This window comes from Cadophora gregata (genome assembly GCF_030347475.1).
Source record: "Cadophora gregata isolate MNR1 chromosome Unknown scaffold_10, whole genome shotgun sequence".
Lineage (NCBI taxonomy): Eukaryota > Fungi > Ascomycota > Leotiomycetes > Helotiales > Ploettnerulaceae > Cadophora > Cadophora gregata.
The window spans coordinates 403,238-428,110 of NW_026695933.1; the positions used below are offsets into that span (position 1 = coordinate 403,238).

The following is a 24,873-nucleotide window of genomic DNA, read 5'->3' on the forward strand; positions in this document are numbered from 1 at the left end:
GGGTCGTGGGAAGTTGACACTCCTTCGTCCAAGATGTTTCTGATCTCAGCCTCAAAACTCCAGCTGGGGTCAGGATACCCCGCCATCCCTATCTGGGTACGATGGGGGCTGAAACTTCAGCGCTTAGGTACAGTACAGTACTGAACCAATCACTGCAACATGGCTTGACCTCAAGATGGCCGCGACCGTTCTGAAGGAGATCTCGCTGGCTGTACCAAAACTCACTAATCCCAACAATAATGCGTATTTCCAGCTCGTGAATCAAGAGGGTTTCGACACCGAACCTGACGTTTGCACATAACGGTGCTTTAATACAAAAGAACTGTATCCCCTAAGCTGCCGTTCAGAACACACATTTCTCCAGGGGCCTAGGGTAGAGCCTGTGCCCTGTAATATAGGCAGTCACTAGAACGTTAGCGTCTCGCTTCAGCACTACGCCCTGTAAAAGTGTGTTAACGGCAGCTTAGGGGATAATATGGCACAGACTCTTGGAGCAGCTCTAGCGGTCGTTGCTTTTGCAGACCAATGCTTGAAGTTAGCCTGCCTGACTACTCGGCACTGTGTCCGGCCTGCCAAGCTAACTCACATCTAGGTATGGCAACAAGTTCGTTAAAAGATGCCAGAGTTATCTTCATGCCGAAGAAGAGGCTATAGAGTATGTTAACTGACGACGGGGATTTGTCTTCAAGCCTCTCATACAGATTGAACGCTCATAATTTTCAGGCTACTTGTATCAATCGAAGTCAACTGGCTGAAAATGGAGACTCAGATCGGCATCCTCAAGTGTATAGCAGCGGCCGGACAACTCTCTAAAGCTCTCCAAGCAATGCAATCACAAGTCCTGTCGCAACTAGAAGGCAAACTCAAAACAGCCAGCCTCATCATAGATCAGCTGATTACCGAGCGACGGGAGGAACAGAAAGCCATGGATAAGAAGGGTCCAAAGAACAGCAAGTGGAAGCACGACGATAGGGAAATTACTGCAGTGATCCAGGACCTGGGAGAGATGAGAGTGAACTCGAAGTTGAAGTACGTGTAGAAGAAGAAAGCTTTGCAGGAAATTGTCGAAGATATCGAAAAGTGGCAAGCGAGATATGATCCGACCTGGATCTTGATCATGCAGATGTCAAGCAAGAACATTGATGACGAATTAGAGCAGCAGGAGAGAAAGCCGACGCGAGAACAACTACCCATCATCATCGCGGCCAAAGGCATCAGAGATGCAGCGCGGGCAACTCAAGACTTGAAGGTTCGTGGCCAAGGGACTGTCTGGATCGCAAGTGACGAGATCGACCTGACGCCTATGCGGATCCCTCATTCTTCAGTCGAGATTTCTCCCTCGGACGCCGAGAATGGCATTATTCTTATCGACACCATGATCTCCAACCCAACGGCAAATCCGAACAGCACGACGAAAGAAGTGCGAAACCTCGCTCGCATTTTAGCCGAGGTGGACCCTTCGACATTCGGACTTCTGAAATGTCGCGGTGTCATCAAAATCCCAAAGGAGAACACTCTTCAACCACTTTCAGACTTCAAGTACATCTTCGATGTCCCCGTTCACTTGTCTAGCCCTCAAAGTCTCAGGGAGATTCTGCTTTCAGGGGTCTCATACCCATTAGACGAGCGACTGGATCTTGCAAAGAAACTGGCTAGCTCAATACTGTTTGTACATAATGTTCAGTTTGTACATAAAAACATCCGGCCGGAGACCATTGTTGTATTTCAAAACGAGGTTTCAAGTATCGGGGCTCCATACCTTGCTGGATTTGATCAGTTTCGTATCGAGGATGGTAACACGTACTTAGTCGGCGATAACCTGTGGGATCACAACCTCTGTGAGTGGCTGTGCTCCGTCAACGTCACCTCTCATCCCTTTTCGCTGACACATTGGTCTAGATCGACATCCAAGTCGTCAAGGCATCCTTCCAGAAATGCATTATCAGATGCAACACGATATTTACGGCCTCGGAGTCGTCCTTCTCGAAATTGGACTTTGGACATCCTTTGTAGTGCCTGACACAGATCCAAATATCATGCTACCCAGTCCTGCACTGGCTTCATTGAGCAATGATTCTGCCAAACTGTCGCTCGGCACGCCCACCCAGTTGAAAGCGCATTTTGAAAACCTCGCTAGATGTGAGTTACCCCCGCGCTTGGGGAAACGATACATAGAAATCGTTCTCCTATGCTTGCGATGTCTTGATAGAGGTATCCAGAGTGTTAACAAGCCCGGTGAGGAGAATGGTGGAAATGGTTCTGGCTTTGGAGTTAGCGTTGGCGGGGAAGATGAGGAGATCGTTGACGAGGATGGTGTTGTGATTGGAGTTCGGTACATTGAGAATGTATTGCAGCGAATATTGGAAATCAACGTGTAGTAGTACGTACTAAAGTCACTGGGCGAAGAATCCCTTGCCAGCTGCTTGGACCCCGCAAACTCTATGCCCTTACTTATTTCCCCCAAGCGAACACTAAGCGAGGCTTTGTTTGGAATGTTCTAAACCAAAATACAGACACCAGACTTTGCGCAATCGATTACAAATATCCAGTGTTTTCGTCTTTCGATTTCCGTGGTTCATATCGTCGCGTATTCTGTGCATGATTGGATGGATGCTCACAGTGTGGCCTTGCAGGCGCTAAGCTCACGTGCATGACGGCTGCAGCTCCTGCACCTGTGGCGTGCATCCTCCTCCTCTTTATCATTTCTGTAGAGACATTCTTAGCCTCCACTGACAAAACCAACAGTCTATGCACAATGTCATCCCCATCCCCAACCCCATCGTCGAAGTATATTTATTCTCCTCTCAACCCCACCACACAGGAAATCCGTCTCATCACCCTTCAGTCTAACGCCAGCCTCACTGCACCGGTCATCCTCACACTCTCCACTGAATCTCTCTACAACAAGCCATCATACGAGGCTACATCCTATGTCTGGGGCGATCCGGCTATCACCGCTCCAATCACTCTAGATGGCGTCTCTGTCGACGTCACCACCAATCTGGAGACAGCCTTGAGATACTTTCGGTTGGAGTCAGAGGAGCGCGTACTATGGGCAGACGCAATTTGCATCAACCAGCAGGATAACAAAGAGAAGAGTGTGCAAGTTGGATTTATGGGCGAGATCTACCTGTCATGCACCAGATGCCTTGCTTGGCTCGGAGAAGACCTTGAAGGAGATGGCAAGACAGCATTTACGATGCTCAAGGGTATCGTCGCCGGGGATGCGTGGCCATTCAACGAATGTGCTGGTACAGCGAGACACTACGAGTCACAGCTTCAATCGCTAAGCCGAATGATGAATCGACCATACTGGTCACGGTTGTGGGTCGTTCAGGAAACTGTGCTGCCTCTAGATGTCGAGTACTGGTGCGGAAGCAGTATGATAAATCGTGTTGACTGGACAGAGTCGGGACATATGGATTGGTCAGCTCATATTCGAGCAGGCGGATTGTGCGACACTTGTACTCGTGGACTGTATTCGCTGCGATTCGATCCCGTACGGTCCTTCCGAAAAGGGGTCAATAACTCTGCTACGGAAGCCGACTTAGCATCAGATAGCATAAAGATTGTGCAACATATGAGCGAGCTCAAGTGTCAAAATCCTCTGGATATAGTATATGCATTAAGGCATATGATGACTTCAGAGTTTCGGTCTGGAATTCCCATCGATTATGAAAACACAAGCCTCAATCAATTATCCGCACAAGTACTCGAAGCTGATATCAGAGAAACCGGCAAATTGAGAGCTTTAGGGATGAAGCAACTAGACGAGTCTGAGCTGGCCTTGTCCGAGCCATCCTGGTGGCCAGTACTTTACAAGGACGTACCCACAACATTCGAGATCGAGGGCATGCCACGAGGAAGAGGATCTTTCGAATTTGTCAACTTTCGTGCATCCGGTTTGTCCCAGCCGATTGCAGAGTTCAACATGATGGAAGGCGGTATGATGGGAATAGCGAGTGTTATGATAGCAAGAGTCGAAGCTAGTGAATCATTACATTCCAAAGACATGGGGTTGGGTGCAGCAAGAGCGGCGAAGCTTCTCTGGGAGGAACTTAATCCTGACGCAGACTACACCCGTCTCGCAGCAGATAAAAAATGGCCTACAGGTGCAGAAATCGACCTTAGTACTCCTTACATCGGAGGAGGAACAATTCGTAATGCTTGGTGGCGGACCATGGTGTCAGACGTTATCATAAATGAAAACTTAGAAGCTCGTCGTGCTAAGCCGGAGGATGAGACCCCGTTCTGGGCCTTCATCAAGATGGTTTCTGGGACTACTAAAGCTTCTTGGGACTGGGAAGCATTTCTGATGGGAGGGAGATCGGAAACTGACTATAGCATGCTCTTCAGTTGGGGTATTGCATGCTGGAGGCACTCCTTCATTACAACAGACCAGGGATACATCGGAACAGGACCTTTAGCAACACTTACAGGAGATGAAGTTCACATTGTTGCAGGATGTAACTGGCCATTACTCCTCCGAAGGGTCACTGAAAAGACTGGATCCTCCCCCGGAACCTACCGCTGCCTGGGAAGATGTTATATTCATGGCGTCATGGACGGCGAAGTCGCAGAGAATTTAGAGGATCGATTGTCCAAGATCTATCTAGTTTGATTGGGGTGCATGAGTACCAGATATTTGAATGGGTACGACACTGAATGGCGCCCGGATGTGTTGTGCATTATTAGCAATATGTCCAAGGGTCTTATAGGCACGTCGCGATATAGCTTTGAGGCCAGACGTGCTAGTAATGTAAAAGATAATAGTCTAGCTATCATTCCGTAGCGTACTGGGCAGCTGAATTGGTACGATACTAAGCCTAGAGAAGAGGTGACCGAAGAGTTCGGCCCAGTACAATCTCTGTTTTTTCGATTCAAGTTACCTCTCCTCTTGCTATGCGAACGACTACTGTCAGTCTCAAGAACAACCGATGTTGACAACAAATACAGAATACAACCCCGCTTACCCCGCCATCGGTACTCTAGTATACAATGTAGCAGGAACTGGCACTCAATTTTGTCCTATCCGACGTGAAGTTTTCAAGCTAAGTTAATGTCAATAAAGCGTGTTGTATTAGAATATGGTAATTGTTATTGTGGCTACAGGCTCCTCTTGCCCGTTTTGTACTTAGCCGAGCCAAGTAAAGAGACCTTTTATTTGTTTTTAGCAAAGCACTTCTTCAACAAGCACTCAAAGACAAGACATCTGATGAGTAAAAGCATAAATAGCTCACTCCATAGGCTCTGCCGTTAGAAGAATATACAAGTCCGAAAACAGTATTTACAAGAACCGCCCGACACCTAGTCTTTCTTCCAAAGTCCCCTTTTCTCTCCCCCCAGCACGTCTCGGACCCGCCTCATACTCTCCTCAATCTCACAACTTAACACCACCTTTTTAAATGCACTGCGAGTACCACTGGTTGTTAACAACACACTTCGACCCAGCCACACAAGCAGTAGCACCCTTCCATCCATCACCACCACACTGAGCATACTTAGCCGCGACAGCACCTCCAGCAGCAGGAGCAGGAGCAGGTGTAGCTACAAGAGCAGGCTTCTTAGTCGTAGTAGTCTTCAGAGTTGGTGCGGGGGCAACGACATTGGCCTTTGTTGGGGTTGCAGCAGCGGCTTTCTTAGTAGTGGTCTTGGCTGGGCTCGGGGCAGCAGCGAGGTTGTATCGGCTAGCGAGGTTTCTCCACCAGTCGCGCATCATCCAGATGTCGAAGTCGGTGACGACCATGGAGGAGCCGGCTAACATGATGAAGTTGGTGATTCCAGTTGGGGTCCAGTCGTAGAAGTCGTCAAGGGCGAGAGTGTGTCCCTGATTCCTGTTAGCTTTTGTTTTCTTTGGGTGAAGATGAAGTAAGCGAGAAGGGGAAACTTACGAACTCGTGGAGCCAGATGTGTGGGTTGTCCAATGCGCCCAAGAAGTACTCACTTCCGACTCTCTGTCCCCAATCTCCACCAGCACCACCTTCCATGCCAGCAGTCAACCAGAGAGACATATCGTATCTGGCCTGTGCTCCGCCGGGGCAAGATCCGTAGTTGCCATCTGTGTGGTAGAAGCGTCCACAGCGAGGATCGCACTCGGCAATGCCTTCAAGGTCAACCATAGTGTGGACCTTCTCGGAGGAAGAAAGTCCTTGGAGAAGGGATGGTGTCTTGGTCGCCCAGCCGGTGATCTTGACGGGGATAGTCTTGTATGGCCAGCCCATGAAGCCGGTGAGCTTGTCGGTCCACTTAAGAACGTTCTTCTGGAGGGAGGCAGCGATGGCTTGACGCTGAGCGGCAGTGAGGGTCGCCTTGGAATCCCATCGGACACAGTAGTTGATGGTTCTAATAAGATATCACGTCAGTCTTGGTCCAAATATGAATCGTTTCCTGCTGACTCTGGCTTCCCTCTCGTAGAAGAACGTACCCATTGGCAGCGATGATGTTATCATAACCGTAATTGTGGAAAGCCATGGGCTTTCCGTTGTTGTATGTCTTCATCTCATGATCCCACACCTCCTGAAGCGGCTTGACCAAGTTCGCCGGTGGAGACCAAGTACTCTGTCTCTTCTCGACGCCGCCACCACTAAGGAGATTCTTCCAGACATCACCAGACTCATCGCGTAAGTCAGAGGCTGAAGCAAGTTGCAGCAGACCTGCTGCCAAAAGGGTTGAGGTACTGAAGAACTTCATCGTGAAAGAATATGTTGGATAACGGGATAGATAGATAGATGAGATGAGATAGAAACGAATGATATCTGATCAAAGGTGGAAGAATCGAACCGAGGAATAAAAGAATGGAAAACCCAGAACGAGGTTGGTGAGGAAGGAAAGAAAAAAGAAGCAACTGGGTGATCTCCTACCTTTGTTTATATAGAGGAATCCAACAGAATCTCCTCCTTCCACAACGGGAGTACCATTCGCGCTATTACTCCGCAATTGACACATCCAACCCAAATAGAAATCACCGAAAGGCCCCAGAATCGAGCCCAGAAGTTGAGATTACTACTATATCAAAAACGCCAAAAGCCCATTTTTACGAGCATCATAGCGGATCCACCCTGTTTCCCGGGTGCTCTAGCAAAGCAAGCTAGCAGCCCTGTATTGACCTCGCTCCGGTAGTGGGTAGGTGGAGAATCTCCTCTCCTCCTTGATTCAATTTCCATTCGCGTTCGCATCATCCTCCGTGCCCTTTACGACGTATAGAATGTTCTAGTGTTCTAGACTCGGAGGGAAAACGAAAAAGACATGCCATTCCATGGACCTGTTAAGCTTGAAAATAACCCTCCGCACTCTAAATGTGAGATTGTTCCGGGTTACTGGGTGGAGAAATCAGGGGATGGGTTCTGAATTGGGATCTTGGCGATGTTTCGGGCCAGCCAACGTTGTGGGCTTGGCAGGGAGAAAATCCTCTGTCAAGCGGGTTTCCGGTTCCACGTGTGCAAAATATTTGGATTTCTTTTTAATCTTCCACAAATCGATTCTAGCGGGTGACGATCTTTTGGAGGGTATATCATGAAATGCGTTCCTTTCCCCTCAACTTTTCTGGGGAAGGTTACATAGCGGTCATTTTTAATTTTTGCCTGCTCGGCTCGGTTAGCTGTTGTGATGACTGATTTGTTTTCCACCACTCATGGATCCTTGTTTTTCAATCTCACCTTCCAACAGTGGTCAGCAGGTAGATTAATCAGGAAGAATCACATCGCACAACAAAATATCAGACGTCCAACAATGCAAGGCAAAGCTCATGACCGTAGCCAGAAACGGCAAGTCATGCGAACCATAGCCATTAATTACCTGCAGCTCGCTCTGATCATACGTACGGGTCAAGGGGAAAGATCGGGTTGCTGGTGAAACCATTTCGGCCAACTTGTATTATTCCTCACCGGAAACCTCTCCATTGACCGAAGTACAATCATGAATATCGGTCCGTATGCACTTTTTCATACGTGTACGTTCCGTTTTCTCGGGAGCCCGGGAATCAAGTAAGGTCGGCACCCGCTGGTACCTAGCCGAGCTAGCTACCTATCTTCCCGTCGAAGGAAACCAAATATCCCAATCCAATACCTTCAACTTCTCTATCTAAAGTTCCATGGCATTTCCTCAAACATTAAAAATATTAAAACGACGACTCGATCTAAAATTCGAACCTTCCCTGCGACTCACGCACCCAAATCGGAGAATAAACATCCCACCGTCCAGAAAGGGAAATCTACACCAGTCTAAATCCAACTACCGGCATATCAAGCTACCAACCAAGCTAAGCTTCCCAACTAGTACGCTTGAATTTATACCTGAATTTGCATCTGCATTCACAATTGTATTTGTACTTGCATTTGCATTTTGATTTGCATACGTATCTCCCTCTACCGATCATATCTACATGCCGACCCATCTCATACCGAGGTAAAAAGCACATGCTATGCCAGTTTCCACATGTGGCAATCAGCACTATATCGACATACCATGTCTATGCAACACCTACCTAACCTCAACTCCGAACTGTATTTGCCCATCCTCATCTGTACTTCCCTTTCAGATACAAAACCTCAACAGAGACTATCGTTCAAAACCCCAAATCTAACAAGCATGTATGCCTATGTAATGATATAAACATAAATATGCATATCTTCTCATGAAAGGCATAAAAATAACTTACATGTTCGTTTATTCTTTAATTAAATACCAACTGTCGTATAAGTTAACAAAGTTGCACTCAGCTCACTCACTCCAATCCTCCCCTCCCCGCCCTCTTATTTACGTTTACTCGCCAACTCACTTACAACCCGATATATATTTTACGAAATGCAAAGCAGGCATTCAATGGAAAGGAGGCAGAATATGATTTAATCATTCATTATTCATTCTTATACATATATTCCCTCACCCTCTCCTTCCCTCTCACCTCCATCTAGACCCCAAAAACCAGAACTCCAAGATCCCGAATTCTATTTGAGCTCTCTCTTATTATCTCTATCCTATCTTATCTATTCTATTCTCCACCACCTACCCAACTCCAAGCATTCCCTTGCCCCCTCTTGATGTACAACTCCCTCTCAAAGACCATGCCTGCAACAGAATGTACTATCATCAGAAACCCGGATTTAACAGGTATGAAGACCAGAGTGCGAATATGCTCATGAATTCAAACACAAAAGATATCCGCGAAAGCTCATTGATTCATTTATTCATTTATTCCTTCAACCAACTATCCCCCCAAAGCAGCCAGCTATCTCCGCTCAACTCGCCCACTCGCTCCCCGATAGCCTCTCCTCACCGCCCTCTCCTCCCTCTCATGTTATTCTTCCACACACACACACACAGTCTATCACTCAATCACTCATTCAAAATCCGAATAAGAAAATCCATCACGAGACCCCAACGCGAGGTTCAATCAAATAAAACTCCCCAAACCCCCTATCATTCATTCTTTTATCCAAATATTCATTTCCTCAACCTCTCCCCCCTCCTTCTCCGCCTCCTTCCTCTCCCCCTTCCTCTCCCTTCCTCCCCCCTCTCCTCCATCTAAACACAAGGTTCCTCTCCTACCTCGACTTCTTGACCTCTCCCCATTTCGCACCTTATCCTATCCTCTCCTACCCTATCCATAGATCAACTAGTCAACCATCCACTATCCACCATTCAACTACCATCAACCATCAACCATCCACCATTCGACTACCATCTACCAGCTACCATCACTCACTCACTCTTCTCCCACCAGGTTAAAATCTCACCCAGCACACACTTACTACTCATTTCCAGCAAGCAAGCAAGTAAGTAAAGAATCAAACAAGCACGTAGGTAAGCAGCACAATCGATGAGTAGATTAACGGGTGTTCATCCATCCATTTATTCATTCATTCCTTAACCCCACATACCACAGACCACATACCACAGACCACATACCACAGACAGTAGTAGTATAGTAGTCTAGTATTGTACATTATCTCTTCCTCTCCCTTATTTCTCTCCCTCTGCCTCTTGTCTCCTCCAGCCATCCCCACCACACACCACATGTCCCCTCGCCTCCTCTCCAACCCTGACATGCATGCATCTCCCCTCCCCTCCTCTCATAGAGTCAAATACACACACACACACACACACGAACCAAACCAACCCTTCAAAAGCAACAGATCATAAAACCCTTTCATAATCCGTTATTTGTATCAGCCTCTCTTGCTTCATTTCCTCCTTCATCCCACCACCAAAAAAATAGGAAAAACTACCATCCATCCATCCATCCAACACAAGCACCAACACGAACAGAGAGAATCGAATCAAAATATCACACACACACACACGAACACAGACACATACTCATAAACCACAAAATAAAAAACCGAGCCAACAAAAAAAGTGTATATTCCCATCCCATCCCTTTCATCCCTTCCCCTCATTACGCAGAGAGAGACAGAGAGAGAGAGCACGGGGACAGTAACTCAAGAGGTAAGAAGCGAAAAAGCAACAACAACAACAACAACAAGAAGAAGAAGAATTTCAACCATCGGATCCAGAGCAGAACACGAGATCAAAAAAAAAAAAAAAAAAACGCCGCCATAAATCCTATGGACCCGATCCGTGCAGAACGGACACAAAAAAAATTACAACAACAACAACAACAAAGGTACACCCCCATCACGCGTTTCTTCAATATCAGGTCTCAGGTCAAAAATTATGCCCATCCTGTTTCCATGCATGCATGCATGCTCCAATCATCCAAGCGAATCGCAGCGCTTTTGCATTACTACACGTGCCATTTGCCCACTTGTACCTCCTTCATCGAGTACAGAAGTCGATTTTTTCTCCCCTCAGCAGCGCGAAGTCTTCATGAGGTCCAGTATGTCGGCGAGAGACGAAAGGTCTCATATCAGATTAACCTGACTCTTATTCGCTCCCCCAACACCAGCCCCAACCTCCTTCCCACTCGGACTCATCTCCCTCTTCCCCGCCCCCAAGCCCAAGCCCGTACTCCCCGTCGGCGAAAGCGTCTCGCTCCCCTTCCGACTCCTACTCGCCTCCTCCTCGGCATCGAGTCTCTTCCGCCACTCGCTCAGACTACCACTCAGACCATCTCCGACGTTCGAGGCGCCGAGTCCTTCATTAGGGCCGCGCGCGGTGTTGCGTTCCTCGAAATCAAAGGCGTTGCTGAGGCGGTAGTTCTTGTTGGTGTTTTCCCAGTGGGAGCGTAGGGTTTCGAGCTCGTTGGCGAGGCTGTCGAGAGCCATGGAGTTGCGGTTGGCGCCGTCGTAGAGGGAGGTTTCGGAGACGGAGTCGGCGGAGAGAGTTCGGTGATGGGAAGTGGTCACGGCACCATTCGATTCCACTTGTCGAGATTGTCGACGGTAGTTGTCAACTGATGATTCGACCTGGTCAAGAAGTAACGAGACCTTTTGCTCGGCATCTTGAGCACGTCGCTCCAGCAAGGTATTCTCTTGCTGTAATTGTGCTAGGTCGGATCTAGCTTGCTGAGTAGCAGTTGTTAATTGACGTTGCGATTGTTCGTGACTCTCCTTCAGCTGGTCGCGCTCTTGTTGAGATGCTGCCAACTGCTTCCTCACTTCAGCTATTTGACGCTCCAAAGTACTAGCCGAAGACTGGATCTCAGCTTGCAGGGCTTCGATTTGCTTGTTGAGCGAAGCACGTTCCTCTTCCCATCCACTCGATGCATCACGAGATGCACCGTTCTTATCATCCGCCTCAAGAAGCTGCTCCTTCAGTCGGGTGTTATCAGCCTTGTATTTCGATAGCTCATCCTTCATACGCTTGAGCATCTTCTCAGTACCCTTCACGTAGTGAACTGCAGATTGATAGTCGTTCTCCAGCTGAGACAGCTTCTCACGGTAAGTGTTCTCGCTTTCCTGTTGCTGTGCCTCAAACGTCTGCTTGGTCTCTTCGTGTGCCTGAACACTTGTCGCAAGTTGATGTTCCAACTCGCGAAGGCGTGAAATATCAGGAGTATTAGACCCAGACTGAGGACTAGACAAACCGCGAGTCCGAACAGCACTGACAGGACTTATACCTCGCTCACCAAGGATATCCTTCAGGGTATTGTGCTGAACATGAACCGCATTGGTCTCCAGTTGCTGGTTTGCGAGTTGGTATTTCATGTCAGAGTTGCTGGCTTGAAGGGTTTGCACCTCGCGCATAGTAGCCTGAAGTTGCTTTCTGATAGACATGCCCTCTCGACTGGCTTGTTCTTGATAAGCTTCCAGACCAGCGATACGCTCTTCAGCGCTTCGAAGCTTCTCGGAGGCTGTATCTGCTGCTTGCTGGTACTTTCGAACCAGCGCATTTGCCGCTTGAACCTGTGCTTGGAGGGCAACAGCTCTGTCTTCGCTTGGTGCAGACTTTCCACCGACATCTCGAGCCACAACACGATCGAGACCTGACATCACAGCCTGGCGATGAGTTCGGGCCTCGTTCGCATGTTGTTCAGCAAGTTCTTCGGCATCTCTCAGGCGTCGGGTAGCTGTTTCGAGTTCGGTTGTCCTCGCCTCATGTTCGGCCTTAAGACTAATCAGCTTGGCCTCAACCTTCTCCCGGACTGCACGCTCTTCCTCTAGCTTTCGCTCCAAGACGCTTCTCATGTCCGCAGAAGAAGCGAGTGCTGATCTTAGTGACTCGAAACTGTCGCTGTTATCCTTGGTCGAACCAACGACCTCTCTGTGTCTAGCCTCCAGTTCCTCCTTGTCTGCTTTGAGTAATTGCGCGGCGGCAACTGCTTCAGCACAGACAACCGCCTCTTCTCTCGCTCTGATCTGGAACTCGTGTAGTTCTGCTTTCAGGTGCTCGACTTCCGACGAGTTTCTCTGCTTGTAAGCCTCCAGCTCGGATAACCTACCCTGTGCAGCATTCGTAGTGTCTTCTGCCAGCTGTCGTCCACGTCTCTCAGCTTCAAGTTCCGTGGTTAGCATCTCGACTTTGTTCTTCAGATCTCGTTGCTCGGCCAAGGCAGTTGCAAGCTTGCGACTAATATCCGCCGATCGATCATTGGACATGGAGCTTAAATCTCGAGCATCGGCATATGGCTGTGGCGTGCTATTCTGGCTTCCACTATACGCCGCGAGTTTTGCTTTCGCATAGACTGCTTCGCTCACAGCTGCATCTCGTTGTTTCTCGACCTCAGCAATCTTCTTTGCTGCGAGAACAGCTTGCTTGTCTATCGATCCTTGGACATTCGCAAGTTCATTCTTCATCGCAATCAGAGCTTCAATTAGTGGCTTGTCATCATCGTCGAACGATTCTGCCGCTCTCTGGTCAAGAATAGGACTACTCGATGGATTTGGCGTGTATCCAGCCTTCCGTGCCAGCTCGAGCTCCGAAGCATACCAAGCATTTCGGTTCTTGGCTGCATCAAGTTCTTTGAGAATAGCCACAGTTTGCGAATTTCGTGCAGAGCCCTTTCTAACTAGCGGATTACTTGTCTGGCGAGACGGAGGCGGAGGAGACGTTTGTCGAGCGTTGGTGACATTCCGTAACGAAGACTGCTCGCTAGTACTGTCTATTGAGCCTTGTTGGCGGCCTTGTCTTGTCTTGGAGGAGGATCTACTGGCACTTGCAACGGCTGCATTCATGCTCACCGGAGGACCATTTTCCGAGGTTGTAGGTTTCGATGTCTGCGCTTGTGTAGGTGTTCGACGTCCATTCATAACTGGGCTTTCTCGAGTCTGTGGAGATTCTCTCGGAGCAGGTGACATATTCCGTCCACTTTGAGGCGATGACATCTGAACAATATTGTCCACTGACCGATTTTGTACAGAGGTGTCAATCGCAGGTCCAAATCCACGCTCGGGTTTCCCTTGAGGCTTGCCACGCCCTGTAGGAGCTCCATTTTGCCCAGGCGGTCCGATTTGTGCATTAGTAGCGTTCGCTCTAGGTGTTGGAGCTTGCTGCTGTGGTGGTGGACCTGGCGGCGATTGTGCCATTGACGCTCTTGGAAGCTTCGATCCTCCTGGTGGACCGTTCTGCTGAGCTGCGTTCGGAGGAGGTCCCTGAGGAGGTGGTCCTAATGGAGCTCCTTGCGGCTGCGCTGATCCTGGAGCAACCCCATTCATATCATTACCATTCACACCAGGCGCACCGTTCCCTCGACCAAATCCTTGCTCTCTAGAGGCTCCATTCAATCTCTTCGACTCCGGGATAGTAGAGCCATCCCGAGAACTTAAGCCTCTACTTGCACCCATTCCAGTCTTATCCGTTGCACTCGGTCTCCGTTGTCCAGAAATTCGGTCTGCTACCGGAGCTGGCTGAGCAGCTTGGTCATTCGGGTAGCGAATCTTGCTCGTATCCAGAAGGTAAACAATGCCCAAATCCCCAGCTTCTCTCGTCGCGGTACTCGGTTCACCGGCTAAAACTACAACCTGCTTGTTGTACGCTGTCATGCTGTGTCCGGACCTGGGAGAGGGAGACGGTCCCATATTTTGAAATGTGTACCATCTCCTCGAGGATATCCTAAAGGCTGCCAAATCGCCAAGATCTGCTCCCTCTTCCGTTCGTCCTCCAAAGATATACATTACATCGTCGACAATCGCAGCTGCGTGACCTTCTCGAGGGGCGGGTATGTAACCGATACAGTCTAGTGCCACCCAAGTGTTTGGTATTGGATCATAGCACCATACATCATTAAACCATTGGAAGCCATTTGTTCCTCCAAATCTGTGCCAGTCAGTAAGAGATTTCCCTCTCAGCATGCGATACTTACAAATATAACTTCTCGTTGTATGTGACAATCGAATGATTCGTTCTGGCCGGAGGTATTTGTCCAGGGGGTGGTCCACCCTCTTCGCTATTCCGAATGAGCATTTCCCATCTGTTCGTAGGTACCTGTAATTGGTTCAAATCAAAAGCAACCAGGTCATTCATGAAGTATCCCTCCACCTGACCACCAAAAACATAAATCTTTGACCCTAAAATGTTCAGGGAATGCCCATATCTTCCAGAGGGTCGAGGTCCAGCTGGTACTGCTCTTGACCATTGCCGTGTTGCTATTTAAATTAGCTGAGTCCAAGATTCCCAGAGTATATCACCTACAGGTATTAAGGAGGTACAAAGTCTCGTCCAGCACATCGGAATCGTCCATCTTGGTATCTCCTCCGTAAACAATAAACGCATTCCCAACCAGCAAACTGGCATGCCCAACTCTTGGTCCTGGGCCTTCAGCAGTCGTAGCCAAGGGGTAACAAGCCATATTTCCCCCTGCCTCAACCATCCATAGATCCCCCTTGACCGTCGAGCTGTTGATGAGACCGCCCATGAGGTAGATATCGCCCTCTTTCGAAGCCACCGAATTGACCGCCGCGCCATATCTGGGGAATGGACTTGGATGTGAAGTTGTGTATGTGAGCCGCCGCTGCGACCAGGGGTATAGAGAGGCATTAGGATTTGAATTCATCGAAGATTGTACCGCGGGCGCAGAACCATTCCGTAACTATTTCCCAGGGGTTAGCATTCAATCATTCCTTCCCAAAATCCCAGTAGCATTCCAGCCAGCCAGCGCGCAAATATACATTGCCATCCCTCCTGGGAACACAATCAAGAAGAACTCACAGGAAGGTCTGAAGCTGGCTGTTCCATGCTAGGTCCTCCTCTGCGACCATTCGCAGCTTGCTCTGGGCTCGGCGTCGCACCTCCTTGCAATGAGTTCATGGAATTATTGACGCTCGACCCGGGGGTCGAAGCCTGCACGGCGCCCTTCTCATTGTTATTCCCTCGGGCTCCAGCTCCAGCTCCGTTGTTCGAGGAGTTTACGGAGACCTGGGAGCCTGCGACGGCGGCATTTCCATCTTTTGCTGATTGGGCCTTGTCCGCGTTCTTCCTACTCTTGAAGAGCGAGAATGCCATCGTGGCGCCTCAAGAGGGGATGTGTGTGTTTTCTGTGTTAATCCAAGGCGTCCAGGACTAGGCCCTCTGTCAAGAGGGAACCGGTGATGCAGCTCGATTGTTGGAAGTGCGATGCGGTGCAGTTGGAGTTGGAGGTGCAGCGTCGTCCGATCGAGGGATGGATGGGATCGATTCGCTCGCAGCGACGTTTCTCCTGTCGGCGTCGTGGATCGGGAGGAAATATTTGAGCCCGGCCACTGGATTATAGGAGGTATGGGGCTCGTGGGTGAGTCGTGCGTGGTATTGGGAAATAAATGGCTGGGTTTGGGCTGGGGAATTTTGAGGAGGAGCCGCGGATTGATGCAAGGCGGTCGCAGTTGCTGATTGTCGCACGGGCAAAAACCAAGAAAGCGAGGTTGAAGAAGCAGCAGCAGCAGCAGAGAACAGCAGTCGACCAAACGAACAAGTACCAGTACAGTGAAAAGGAGAGAGTGCGCGATCGACCTTCAGGACGTAATGCTGCTACGGATGGCTGGCTGCTCGGCAGTAGGGAGGTATAAGTATTAAGGTGGTATTTTGTTGATGGGATGCGCCGTGCCTGGTTATCGGAGATGTGAAGTGGAAAAAGAATCGGGGCAGCTGTAATGCTGCAGTTCGGTTCAGTGCAGTGCAGTGCAGTGCAGTGCAGTTCAGGCCAGGCAGGTCCTCTGTGTCCACTGTCCAGGATGAATCCTTTCCTCTCCTTACCTTACCAGGCTCGCCAGGTACTGTAAATTTACTCCTTCGTCTCCTAACGAGTCAAATCCATTCCCGTGAACCAGTCAGGTCAAGTCAGATGCTGCCCCGTCCCTTTTTGGGGGTTCGTTGGCTCGCTTCGGCAGTGATGCACAGATCTGAAGGATGCCCGAACCCAAACACTCGGCGAAGTGGTGGAGGGAAGTGGACAAAGGGGGAGATGAGATGAGATGGGATGAGATAAATTCACAGTGCACACGATAAAAAAAAAGAACACCCTCATGGGGAAGAAGGGTCCAGAGCTTACAACTGTGCACTAAAACAAAAGATACTTTCTACCTATTCTTACAAAACATTTTCTCCTCACTTTCCAAACTTTCCGATTGTTCAAGCTTCTCCCATCCCATCCCCTCCGCTCTCTTGTGCAGCACCAGCACCAGCACCAGCACCAGCACCAGCACCAGCACCAGCACCAGCACTACGGGCGGAACGATATGTACCCCTGAGCAGGATAGCCACCGCCCGTTGCCCGCGTCGGGGATAGTGCGATCACCACAAATGTTTCATCCAAGCACAGTGCGAGCTGGAGCAAAGACCAGAACAAAAGAGGATAGGTACGTTTAAACTTAAGCTTGTCCTGTCCAGTTTCCGCATAGCAAAGAAGTCTCGAAGTCTGGTTTGGAGAGCGTTTTCAAATTGCGAGTCAGACTGAGTGTGCCGCACATGACATTATTATTTTAGATGAACTATTGGAGTTGTTATTTACTTTTTCTTTTTGGTCTTCTTTACTGTAGTGATGCAATCAATCTGCGGGTACAGTATCTTCAATGCTCTGCTCTGCCACGGCCCTGCTTGCTTGCTTGCTTGCTTGCTTGCTTTGCCTTCGGGTACCTGGCATATTTCTTCTAGAACGAATGGGGCCGCGAGGTCCACAAAGGCAGGCCATGATTTTGGGCACCGGGTATCGCACCTACCGGATCACTGCATTGTAAAGTTGCTCGGATAGGCACATACTTATGTACTCACCCAATTCACACCAGAAAAGGAGAAGAGGAACAACCCCCAAGCAATGGCATCAGTCATTGCAGAAGTCCATGGCCATTACTGCAGGCCAACGCAAGGCGAAGATCCTCCCGGATTCGCTGTGCATACCGCTTAGGTTTCAAGCATCATCTTCCTTTATTACATGCAAGTCCCATCTGGAGGGTTGGCTTCCAGAGATGTCCCCTTTATCCGGGCTGACATGTCACTTCGTTAATAGATAGGGGGCTGTTAGAGTTATCGATAAGGAGGTGCATGGCGCTTGGGGGAGGCGAGCTTTTATTTTTATTTTGACGGCTGGCCTCTTCAATGTCCGACATGCTGAATTGAGGACAGAAAGATCAGGTTTGCTTTGATCAAACAAAACGTGATCCGACCCGTCTTTGTTAGCATCAGGAGCATAACGAAGTAAGGCATAAAGCTCCTATTAAGCTTCAATAATGATCGGCTCGCGAAATAGCCTCCGCAATGCCTTTACAATGCGTTAATGAATGAGATCCATGATCGCTGCAAGGACGCGGTAATAACGTGCGTCCAAGGTAAACAATTAATCTGCAGGTCAAAACAGAGCAGCAATCAGCTGACGGAATGTCAATATACCAAGTATAGGACTTTCGGGTGCTGAGAGTTGTTTTGTACATGAAAGTTCTCCTGATTGGCGTTGTTTTTGACCATCTTGCATCAGAGACTGCCTCGGCGGCTAGAAAATCCTACGGTGCTTGCCTGGGCCTCTGACAGGACTGACAGGGCTCAGCTCCGAAAGTTGGAAAGAGCTCAAAATGGTCATGCACCAATGGTCTGATCTATTTCGACCAACACAACATCGCAGCGACGTCATTTAGATAGTGTCATGGTTCCGTTGCTTGAAAACAAACACATTCTGGGCTGTTTCTCAATTGGAAAAGACTCAAGTCAGTGATGCCGATACCGAGTCAGTCGTGGGGGGCGTCCGCGGCGGCCGCATTGCCGCCCTGACAGGGCGCTGGGACTGAACAATGGAAGCCAAGCGAGAGCCTCATCCGTCGGCAGCCTGTCCTGCCCTGCTTGTCTCGTGATCTCGGCGGAAATCTGGGGCGGTCTAGGTACATGACGAAGTGAGCCTTGAGGGAAGAGGAGCTTCTGTTGTGCTCAATCTCAATCGCTCTGCATACACGACCACCGCCAGTGCGACCGGTAGCCAGAGTAGACTGGAACCGAACAGATATTTGCAAGCGATCGGTGCCAGCGAGGGATAAGGTACCGGTATCTGGGGCTGCGTTGTGATCTAAATCCTCGGCCCGCTCACCTTGCCTTGCCTTGCCTTGCGTGCCTAGCATCTGGTGATTGTCGAGTTGACCGCTCACCTTTTCGTCACCGAAACCTACCACAACTGAGACCCGTCTCCGCGATCTAACTTCAAGTCCTACAGTATCAGGACAGCCACCGATAACTGCCGCCGGTGAAACCTCTCCCCGAATCCAAACGACAACCACATGAAGAGCTCCAGCCCTTGAGGAGGGAGCTGCGGTCTTGACCATGACAGCTGTCGGACTACAACAGCAGCAGCATGGGGCGCAACAGTACAATCCGCGACAATCTCCTCACCCTTCTAACATGTCTCCGCGACCACAGAGCTACACGTCCGCTGGACAAGCCCAGCTCTTGCGACAAGAACCGCCTATCCAGAACGGCAACTCCCCTCTGATGGGCCACCGGCCAGCAATTAGCAACGAGCCTGTCAATGGTAATGGGCATCCACCAGACGACAACGATCGCAGACAGTCTGCCACACCTAGTACAGGTACATCGAATGCCAATGAGCTTGCGCGACAGAGGAGAGGGTCTCTCCAAGCACGACCGAACTCTGCGCCGAATGGAGCTACGGAATCTTCCCAAGAGGACTCGGAGACGGACATCGTGAGACGGAGACCTAAACCTTTGTTGCAGAGAGCAAAGAGCGACTTTGGACCTCGGGGCGAAGAACAGGATTCGGCGGACGAGGACATACATGATTGGGGTGCGAGGCATGGTTTTGAGGATCACTATGCGTCCGAGGAATATGTTTCTCAGTTGGCTAATGTGGGTTGCTCTTTCCATTTATGTCCAACCTTATCTATTATCATATAACCTGGTCTTGCATTTCGCTTTGACAGCCTTTCATTTGATTTACTTCATCTGGACTGCCCATCTCTGCATCTTGTTTGTCTACGGTTTTCAAAATGGAAGATCTCGAGAATTGGAGTTGGGAGACCGACCATGGGGGACGTAGCATGACAGAGGAGTCAACAGAAGGCGGTACAGGAATACTGACCACGGTCTTCACGATTCCTTTGGCTATTCCTAGGGAGGTCAAATCCAGTCGGAAGAGGGACCTCAAGCAATGGAGGCGTCGGAGTTCCATCGTCGAGAATCAAAGACTCCGCTACGAGAAGAATCGCAACCATTGGAGACTTCACAAGCTCTTGTCAAAATGGGTACCGCCAGATTTGGATGCTGACAGTGACTTACAGAATTGGTACATGTACTTTACAGACAAACGCCACGAGACAAATGGTAATCCCAAGCCCAAGTCTCAAAGTTACGAACTCCAAGATTGGAGAATGAAAGATCGTTTGAAGACTGTCTCTGCTGCGTTGGCAATATGTCTGAACATTGGAGTTGAACCTCCCGACCAGCTCAAGACAAACCCAGGTGCGAAAATGGAAGCATGGCAAGATCCCACGACCCCTCCTGTTGCAAAGGCACTAGAGATCATCGGAAAAGCCTTGCAAGCCCAGTACGAGACACTTGCAATTCGTACACGGTACAAGCAGTACCTTGACCCATCTGTGGAAGAGACGAAGAAGTTCACGCAGTCTCTAAGAAGAAATGCTAAGGAGGAGAGGGTACTATTTCATTACAACGGTCATGGTGTCCCAAAGCCAACTGCATCTGGAGAAATCTGGGTCTTCAACAAGAACTACACACAGTACATCCCAGTTTCCCTGTACGACCTTCAAACCTGGCTACAGGCTCCTACATTCTATGTCTGGGACTGTTCAGACGCTGGCAACATTCTCAACAACTTCCACCGCTTTGTTGAAAAGCACAAGCAGGAGGAAGCTGATAACCTTGCCAAGGATCCCAATTACATCACCCAAGCTTTCGAGCCATACATCCACCTAGCAGCCTGTGGTGTGAAGGAGAACCTCCCTACCAACCCCTTACTACCAGCAGATGTCTTCTCATGCTGTCTTACTACACCCATTGAGATGGCACTATGGTTCTTCGTCCTTCAAAACCCACTTCCATCTCAAATCACACCCGAGAGAGCCAAGAAGCTTCCAGGAAGATTACAGGAAAGACGAACACCGCTTGGAGAGCTCAATTGGATCTTTACTGCCATCACCGACACGATTGCCTGGACTACTCTGCCTCGTCCTCTCTTTCGAAAGTTCTTCAGACAGGACCTGATGGTCGCAGCTCTATTCAGAAACTTCCTTTTGTCGCAGCGAATCATGGCTGCCTACAACTGCCATCCTCAATCGTATCCCGAGCTTCCAGATACCCACCAACATCCCTTATGGGAGAGCTGGGATCTGGCTGTAGAAATGGCTCTCTCCCAATTGCCCATGTTGGAAGACAAGGAGAACGGAATCAGACCAGACTACGAGTTCCAGAATTCGAGTTTCTTCACTGAGCAGCTGACTGCGTTTGAAGTCTACCTGACGCAAGGAGCTGTGACACACAAGGCTCCAGACCAGCTTCCAGTTGTTCTGCAAGTTCTGCTAAGTCAACAGCACCGTGTTCGGGCATTGATCCTCCTGGGCAAGTTCTTGGATATGGGTCCTTGGGCAGTGAACTTGGCTCTGAGCATTGGAATCTTCCCATATGTTTTGAAGCTGTTACAGTCTGCTGCGAATGAGCTGAAGCCGGTAATGGTGTTCATTTGGACTAGAGTTTTGGCTGTTGATATTACCTGCCAAACCGATCTCCTGAAGTAAGCTGCACCCGCTTTTGGAACTGAGGAACGAAGAGAATTGCTAACAATTTTACAGAGACAGTGGTTACATGTATTTTGCGGCAATTCTGAAGCCGACAGAAGGACTTCCTGTGGTTGACAGTCTTGAGCATAAAGCTATGTGTGCTTTCATCCTAGCAAGACTATGTGATGGCTATAAGCAAGGCCAGACTGTCTGCAACCAGTCAGAGATTATGAGTTACTGTTTGATCCACCTCCAGAATGGTGATAACCCTCTTCTACGCCAATGGGCATGTCTTTGCATCAGTCAGCTGTGGAAAGATCTTCCAGACGCGAAGTGGAGGGGTATTCGCGAGAACGCGCCATCTAAGCTGGCTTTCTTGGTCCGAGACGTGTGTTGTGAGGTTAGAGCTGCAATGCTTTACGCCATGACCACATTCCTGGGCATCACAGATCTCACTGACGAAGTGGCACGGATTGAGGAGAATATCTCATGGACCGTCATGGAAATGACCAACGATGGAAATGCGATGGTACGCAAGGAGCTCTTGGTATACTTCTCGAAGTTCATCCACCGCTACGAAAACAAGTTCCTCGTTGCTGCTTATGAGTACATGATGGAAGAGAAAGAATACCGCCTATTCCCACCTGCAAATGATGGCAGGGAGCACAAGATGGGACTACATTACGCGAGACCAGCCAATCGGGATGGAACCGGCGCTATCAAGGCCACCGCTCATGGCGTGGCTCACAACTCGATATTTGCCGCTGTCTGGAAGCATATTATCATCATGTCGGTAGATCCTCATCCTGAGGTCGGGCGAAATGCCAAAATCATCATGGACTACATACTGTCTGCCCTGCTGCAGTCTCCACTAGCTGAGCGCGTCCTACAGATGCAAGAAGATATGCAGAGGATTGATGCACGAGCAGCAGCATCAGCAACTAAACAGTCAAAACAAACGACAGATGTTCGCCCTAATACACCTATGGGACAGGAGGTGAACAATGTTGCGCCACCTACCCCTGGACTGTTGAAACGAACGGCCAGTTATTTGTTTACATTACCATTTGGTGGATCCAGTTCCGACAACTCGCCCTCGGATAGTGTAAGCAGTCGACACCCTCTCAAGTCTCCAAGTCTACGGGGCCCCACCAATCCTCGGTCCAGGCTACCGGCTGAATTTAACCCTGCTGCTGAACAGAACGACCCTCCTCCAACACCCGGAGTCTACCACGCAGCGAAGGAGCCGATGTCTGGCGACTATCATCCACGCGATATCTCCACTCCTCCCATGATACCTTTAGAAAGTACCTTTTTCGAGTGGTCAATCGAATACTTCCGAGAACCTCAGATGAAGCCAAATGAGGCAGAGGAGCCTGGTAGCACTGACTACAATGAGCGCTTATGGAGGAGATCGCGCAATGAAGCTATTCTGCGCGAAACTCAGCCACAGAAGGAGATTGCTGGAAGTGGAAAGTGGACCACGCCTGCAGGATTCTTCAACAACCAAAGTCAGCCTTCAAAAATGGCATTTCATCAATTTGAGGACCATCTAGCCGTTTCAGATGATCGAGACATCATCAGCATCTGGGATTGGAAGAAGTCTGGTAGACTCAACAGATTCTCAAACGGCAATCCTGAGCGTTCTAAAATTACAGGCCTTCAGTTCATCAACGAAGATGACCAAGCATTCCTACTGACTGGCGCCGACGATGGTGTGATCCGAATCTATAGAAACTATGATTCTGAAAAGAAGATTGAGGTCGCTTCAGCATGGCGAGCCTTAACTCATCTTGTTCCGAGCAATGTGAATGCAGGAACGGTATTCGACTGGCAACAAGTCTCCGGTAAGCTCCTTGTGGCAGGAGACGTCAAGGTCATCCGCGTCTGGGCTGCAGCCCCAGAACTCTGTGTCGTTGACATCAATGCCCGTTCCGGCTCCTGCGTTACATCACTCACGTCTGACCAAATGACTGGCAATACTTTCGTCGCTGGTTTCGGAGACGGTGCAATCCGTGTTTTTGACGCACGGAATAGACCTCAAGAAGCCATGGTCAAGAAATGGAAAGATGAGAATAATGGTGTCTGGATCAAAGCTGTGCACATGCAGCGAGGTGGTCAGCGAGAGCTCGTTTCCGCTAGCATCAATGGCAAGGTCAAGCTTTGGGATATTCGCATGGATAAGTGTCTTCGCACAATTAAGACTACAAATGATGGTCTCCGCACGGCAAGCATCCATGAACATCTGCCTGTGTTCTCTGTGTAAGTCTCTCACCCCTCTCATCTGGCCCCTGCAAATTTGTTTCGCGCCAAGCTAACAATGCCCAGCGGAACAACGAACCACACCGTTAAAGTCTTCAACTTTGAAGGCACACAACTCTCACGTGTTGAACCCTACTCCAGCTTCCTCCGCGGCGTCACACCTATATCCGCCACATCCTTCCATCCTCATCGCATGATGCTTGCATGCGCAGCAAAGAGCGACACGCACATCAATCTCTTCACATGTGTTGAGAAGAAACCTGCCATTGTGCAGGAATACTAATTGGTAATTCTTTCTCACTTCTACGGAAAAAGCTTTCCTTGCTTTTGAGCACTGGATAGAATGGATGGGGAAAAATGAGAAACAGAGGTTGTTCTCTTACGTACTTCACTTATTCTAACGGCCTTGGATGTATGCGTCTTACCATCAGATTTCTTCCTTATCCGCCTTCCCTCATCTTACTTCTTCGAACCTCACTTACTTACTTTTTGATATTCTTCGTTTCTTGCATGGCGAGGTTAAGGGTACATCGAATATGGGTGGCGTTACGTCGGTCTGTTCCGTCCTTTGTTGTTCTTTGCGATTGGTTTTGAATGAACGGGTGGATGCGTGGTTTTGGTCTGGTTGCAATGAGGCGCTGGAACGATGCAGAGTGGAAGTGAGAACGTTGATGCGATCTTTGATCGATCGGACGAACATATTTGGAAGGCTCTTGTAAAGTAGGTAGTAGATGGGTGGTTAATAATTAATGGCGTTGTATGATGAGATTGGCTTTTTTGGTGTACAGATCGAGGTGATTGATGTGAGGTGAGATCCAGGCAATGTGAAGTGCTGAGTACTGACGATGTCGCATGATGTTTATTCAAAAAAGCCTCGTGCATAATACCAGGCAAGGTAATATCCAAGAGATGAAAATACAACGGCATCCCTATCAGTCGACTGGTTCTCAATACCTTAACACGCAACGTCCCGTATCATACTCAGTCCTAACCATGATCCCAACCACCCGTACCACCTCCAAGGTATCCTCAGCCTCGTGCGAGGGGTAAAACGAGGCTGAGATTCGCTTAG

General features: G+C 49.2%; 7 protein-coding genes across 7 annotated transcripts; 5 read left to right on the forward strand and 2 right to left on the reverse strand.

The window, feature by feature from the left end:
- Positions 1 to 757: 757 nt before the first annotated feature.
- On the forward strand, positions 758 to 1,039 carry ONS95_001498 (uncharacterized protein; the record flags this gene model as incomplete). Its single annotated transcript, XM_058494699.1, has 1 exon — positions 758 to 1,039. One exon carries the CDS (start codon positions 758 to 760, stop codon positions 1,037 to 1,039), a length of 282 nt encoding a protein of 93 aa, XP_058355006.1.
- Positions 1,040 to 1,117: 78 nt separating this feature from the next.
- Positions 1,118 to 2,378, forward strand: ONS95_001499 (uncharacterized protein; the record flags this gene model as incomplete). The annotated part of the gene is made up of 2 exons (XM_058494700.1): positions 1,118 to 1,838; positions 1,900 to 2,378. The coding sequence occupies 2 exons, from the start codon at positions 1,118 to 1,120 to the stop codon at positions 2,376 to 2,378; spliced, it is 1,200 nt and encodes a 399-aa protein (XP_058355007.1).
- A 265-nt stretch (positions 2,379 to 2,643) lies between these two features.
- On the forward strand, positions 2,644 to 4,922 carry ONS95_001500 (uncharacterized protein). Its single transcript, XM_058494701.1, has one exon. The coding sequence runs from the start codon at positions 2,651 to 2,653 to the stop codon at positions 4,619 to 4,621; it is 1,971 nt and encodes a 656-aa protein (XP_058355008.1). The 5' UTR covers positions 2,644 to 2,650; the 3' UTR covers positions 4,622 to 4,922.
- Positions 4,923 to 5,162: 240 nt separating this feature from the next.
- On the reverse strand, positions 5,163 to 7,538 carry ONS95_001501 (uncharacterized protein). Its single transcript, XM_058494702.1, has 3 exons — positions 6,425 to 7,538; positions 5,892 to 6,342; positions 5,163 to 5,827 (listed from the first exon to the last, which is right to left on the reverse strand). The coding sequence occupies exons 1-3, from the start codon at positions 6,688 to 6,690 to the stop codon at positions 5,402 to 5,404; spliced, it is 1,143 nt and encodes a 380-aa protein (XP_058355009.1). The 5' UTR covers positions 6,691 to 7,538; the 3' UTR covers positions 5,163 to 5,401.
- A 1,977-nt stretch (positions 7,539 to 9,515) lies between these two features.
- On the reverse strand, positions 9,516 to 16,816 carry KEL2 (Negative regulator of mitotic exit). The gene is made up of 4 exons (XM_058494703.1): positions 15,547 to 16,816; positions 15,031 to 15,427; positions 14,702 to 14,984; positions 9,516 to 14,655 (listed from the first exon to the last, which is right to left on the reverse strand). The coding sequence occupies exons 1-4, from the start codon at positions 15,838 to 15,840 to the stop codon at positions 10,863 to 10,865; spliced, it is 4,767 nt and encodes a 1,588-aa protein (XP_058355010.1). The 5' UTR covers positions 15,841 to 16,816; the 3' UTR covers positions 9,516 to 10,862.
- A 2,294-nt stretch (positions 16,817 to 19,110) lies between these two features.
- Positions 19,111 to 19,739, forward strand: ONS95_001503 (uncharacterized protein; the record flags this gene model as incomplete). Its single annotated transcript, XM_058494704.1, has 2 exons — positions 19,111 to 19,653; positions 19,728 to 19,739. The coding sequence occupies 2 exons, from the start codon at positions 19,111 to 19,113 to the stop codon at positions 19,737 to 19,739; spliced, it is 555 nt and encodes a 184-aa protein (XP_058355011.1).
- A 54-nt stretch (positions 19,740 to 19,793) lies between these two features.
- Positions 19,794 to 24,084, forward strand: ONS95_001504 (uncharacterized protein; the record flags this gene model as incomplete). Its single annotated transcript, XM_058494705.1, has 3 exons — positions 19,794 to 21,553; positions 21,612 to 23,801; positions 23,868 to 24,084. 3 exons carry the CDS (start codon positions 19,794 to 19,796, stop codon positions 24,082 to 24,084), a joined length of 4,167 nt encoding a protein of 1,388 aa, XP_058355012.1.
- Between the last annotated feature and the right edge of the window lie 789 nt (positions 24,085 to 24,873).

Coding starts and splice junctions, on each gene's coding strand:
- ONS95_001501 (XM_058494702.1), bottom strand. CDS start 6,690: ATGAAGTTCTTCAGTACCTCAACCCTTTTGGCAGCAGGTCTGCTGCAA. Junction 6,343..6,424: donor AACATCATCGCTGCCAATGG/GTACGTTCTTCT, acceptor ATATCTTATTAG/AACCATCAACTACTGTGTCC. Junction 5,828..5,891: donor ACATCTGGCTCCACGAGTTC/GTAAGTTTCCCC, acceptor AACAGGAATCAG/GGACACACTCTCGCCCTTGA.
- KEL2 (XM_058494703.1), bottom strand. CDS start 15,840: ATGGCATTCTCGCTCTTCAAGAGTAGGAAGAACGCGGACAAGGCCCAA. Junction 15,428..15,546: donor AGCCAGCTTCAGACCTTCCT/GTGAGTTCTTCT, acceptor CCTGGGAAATAG/TTACGGAATGGTTCTGCGCC. Junction 14,985..15,030: donor TTTGTACCTCCTTAATACCT/GTAGGTGATATA, acceptor TAATTTAAATAG/CAACACGGCAATGGTCAAGA.
- ONS95_001500 (XM_058494701.1), top strand. CDS start 2,651: ATGACGGCTGCAGCTCCTGCACCTGTGGCGTGCATCCTCCTCCTCTTT.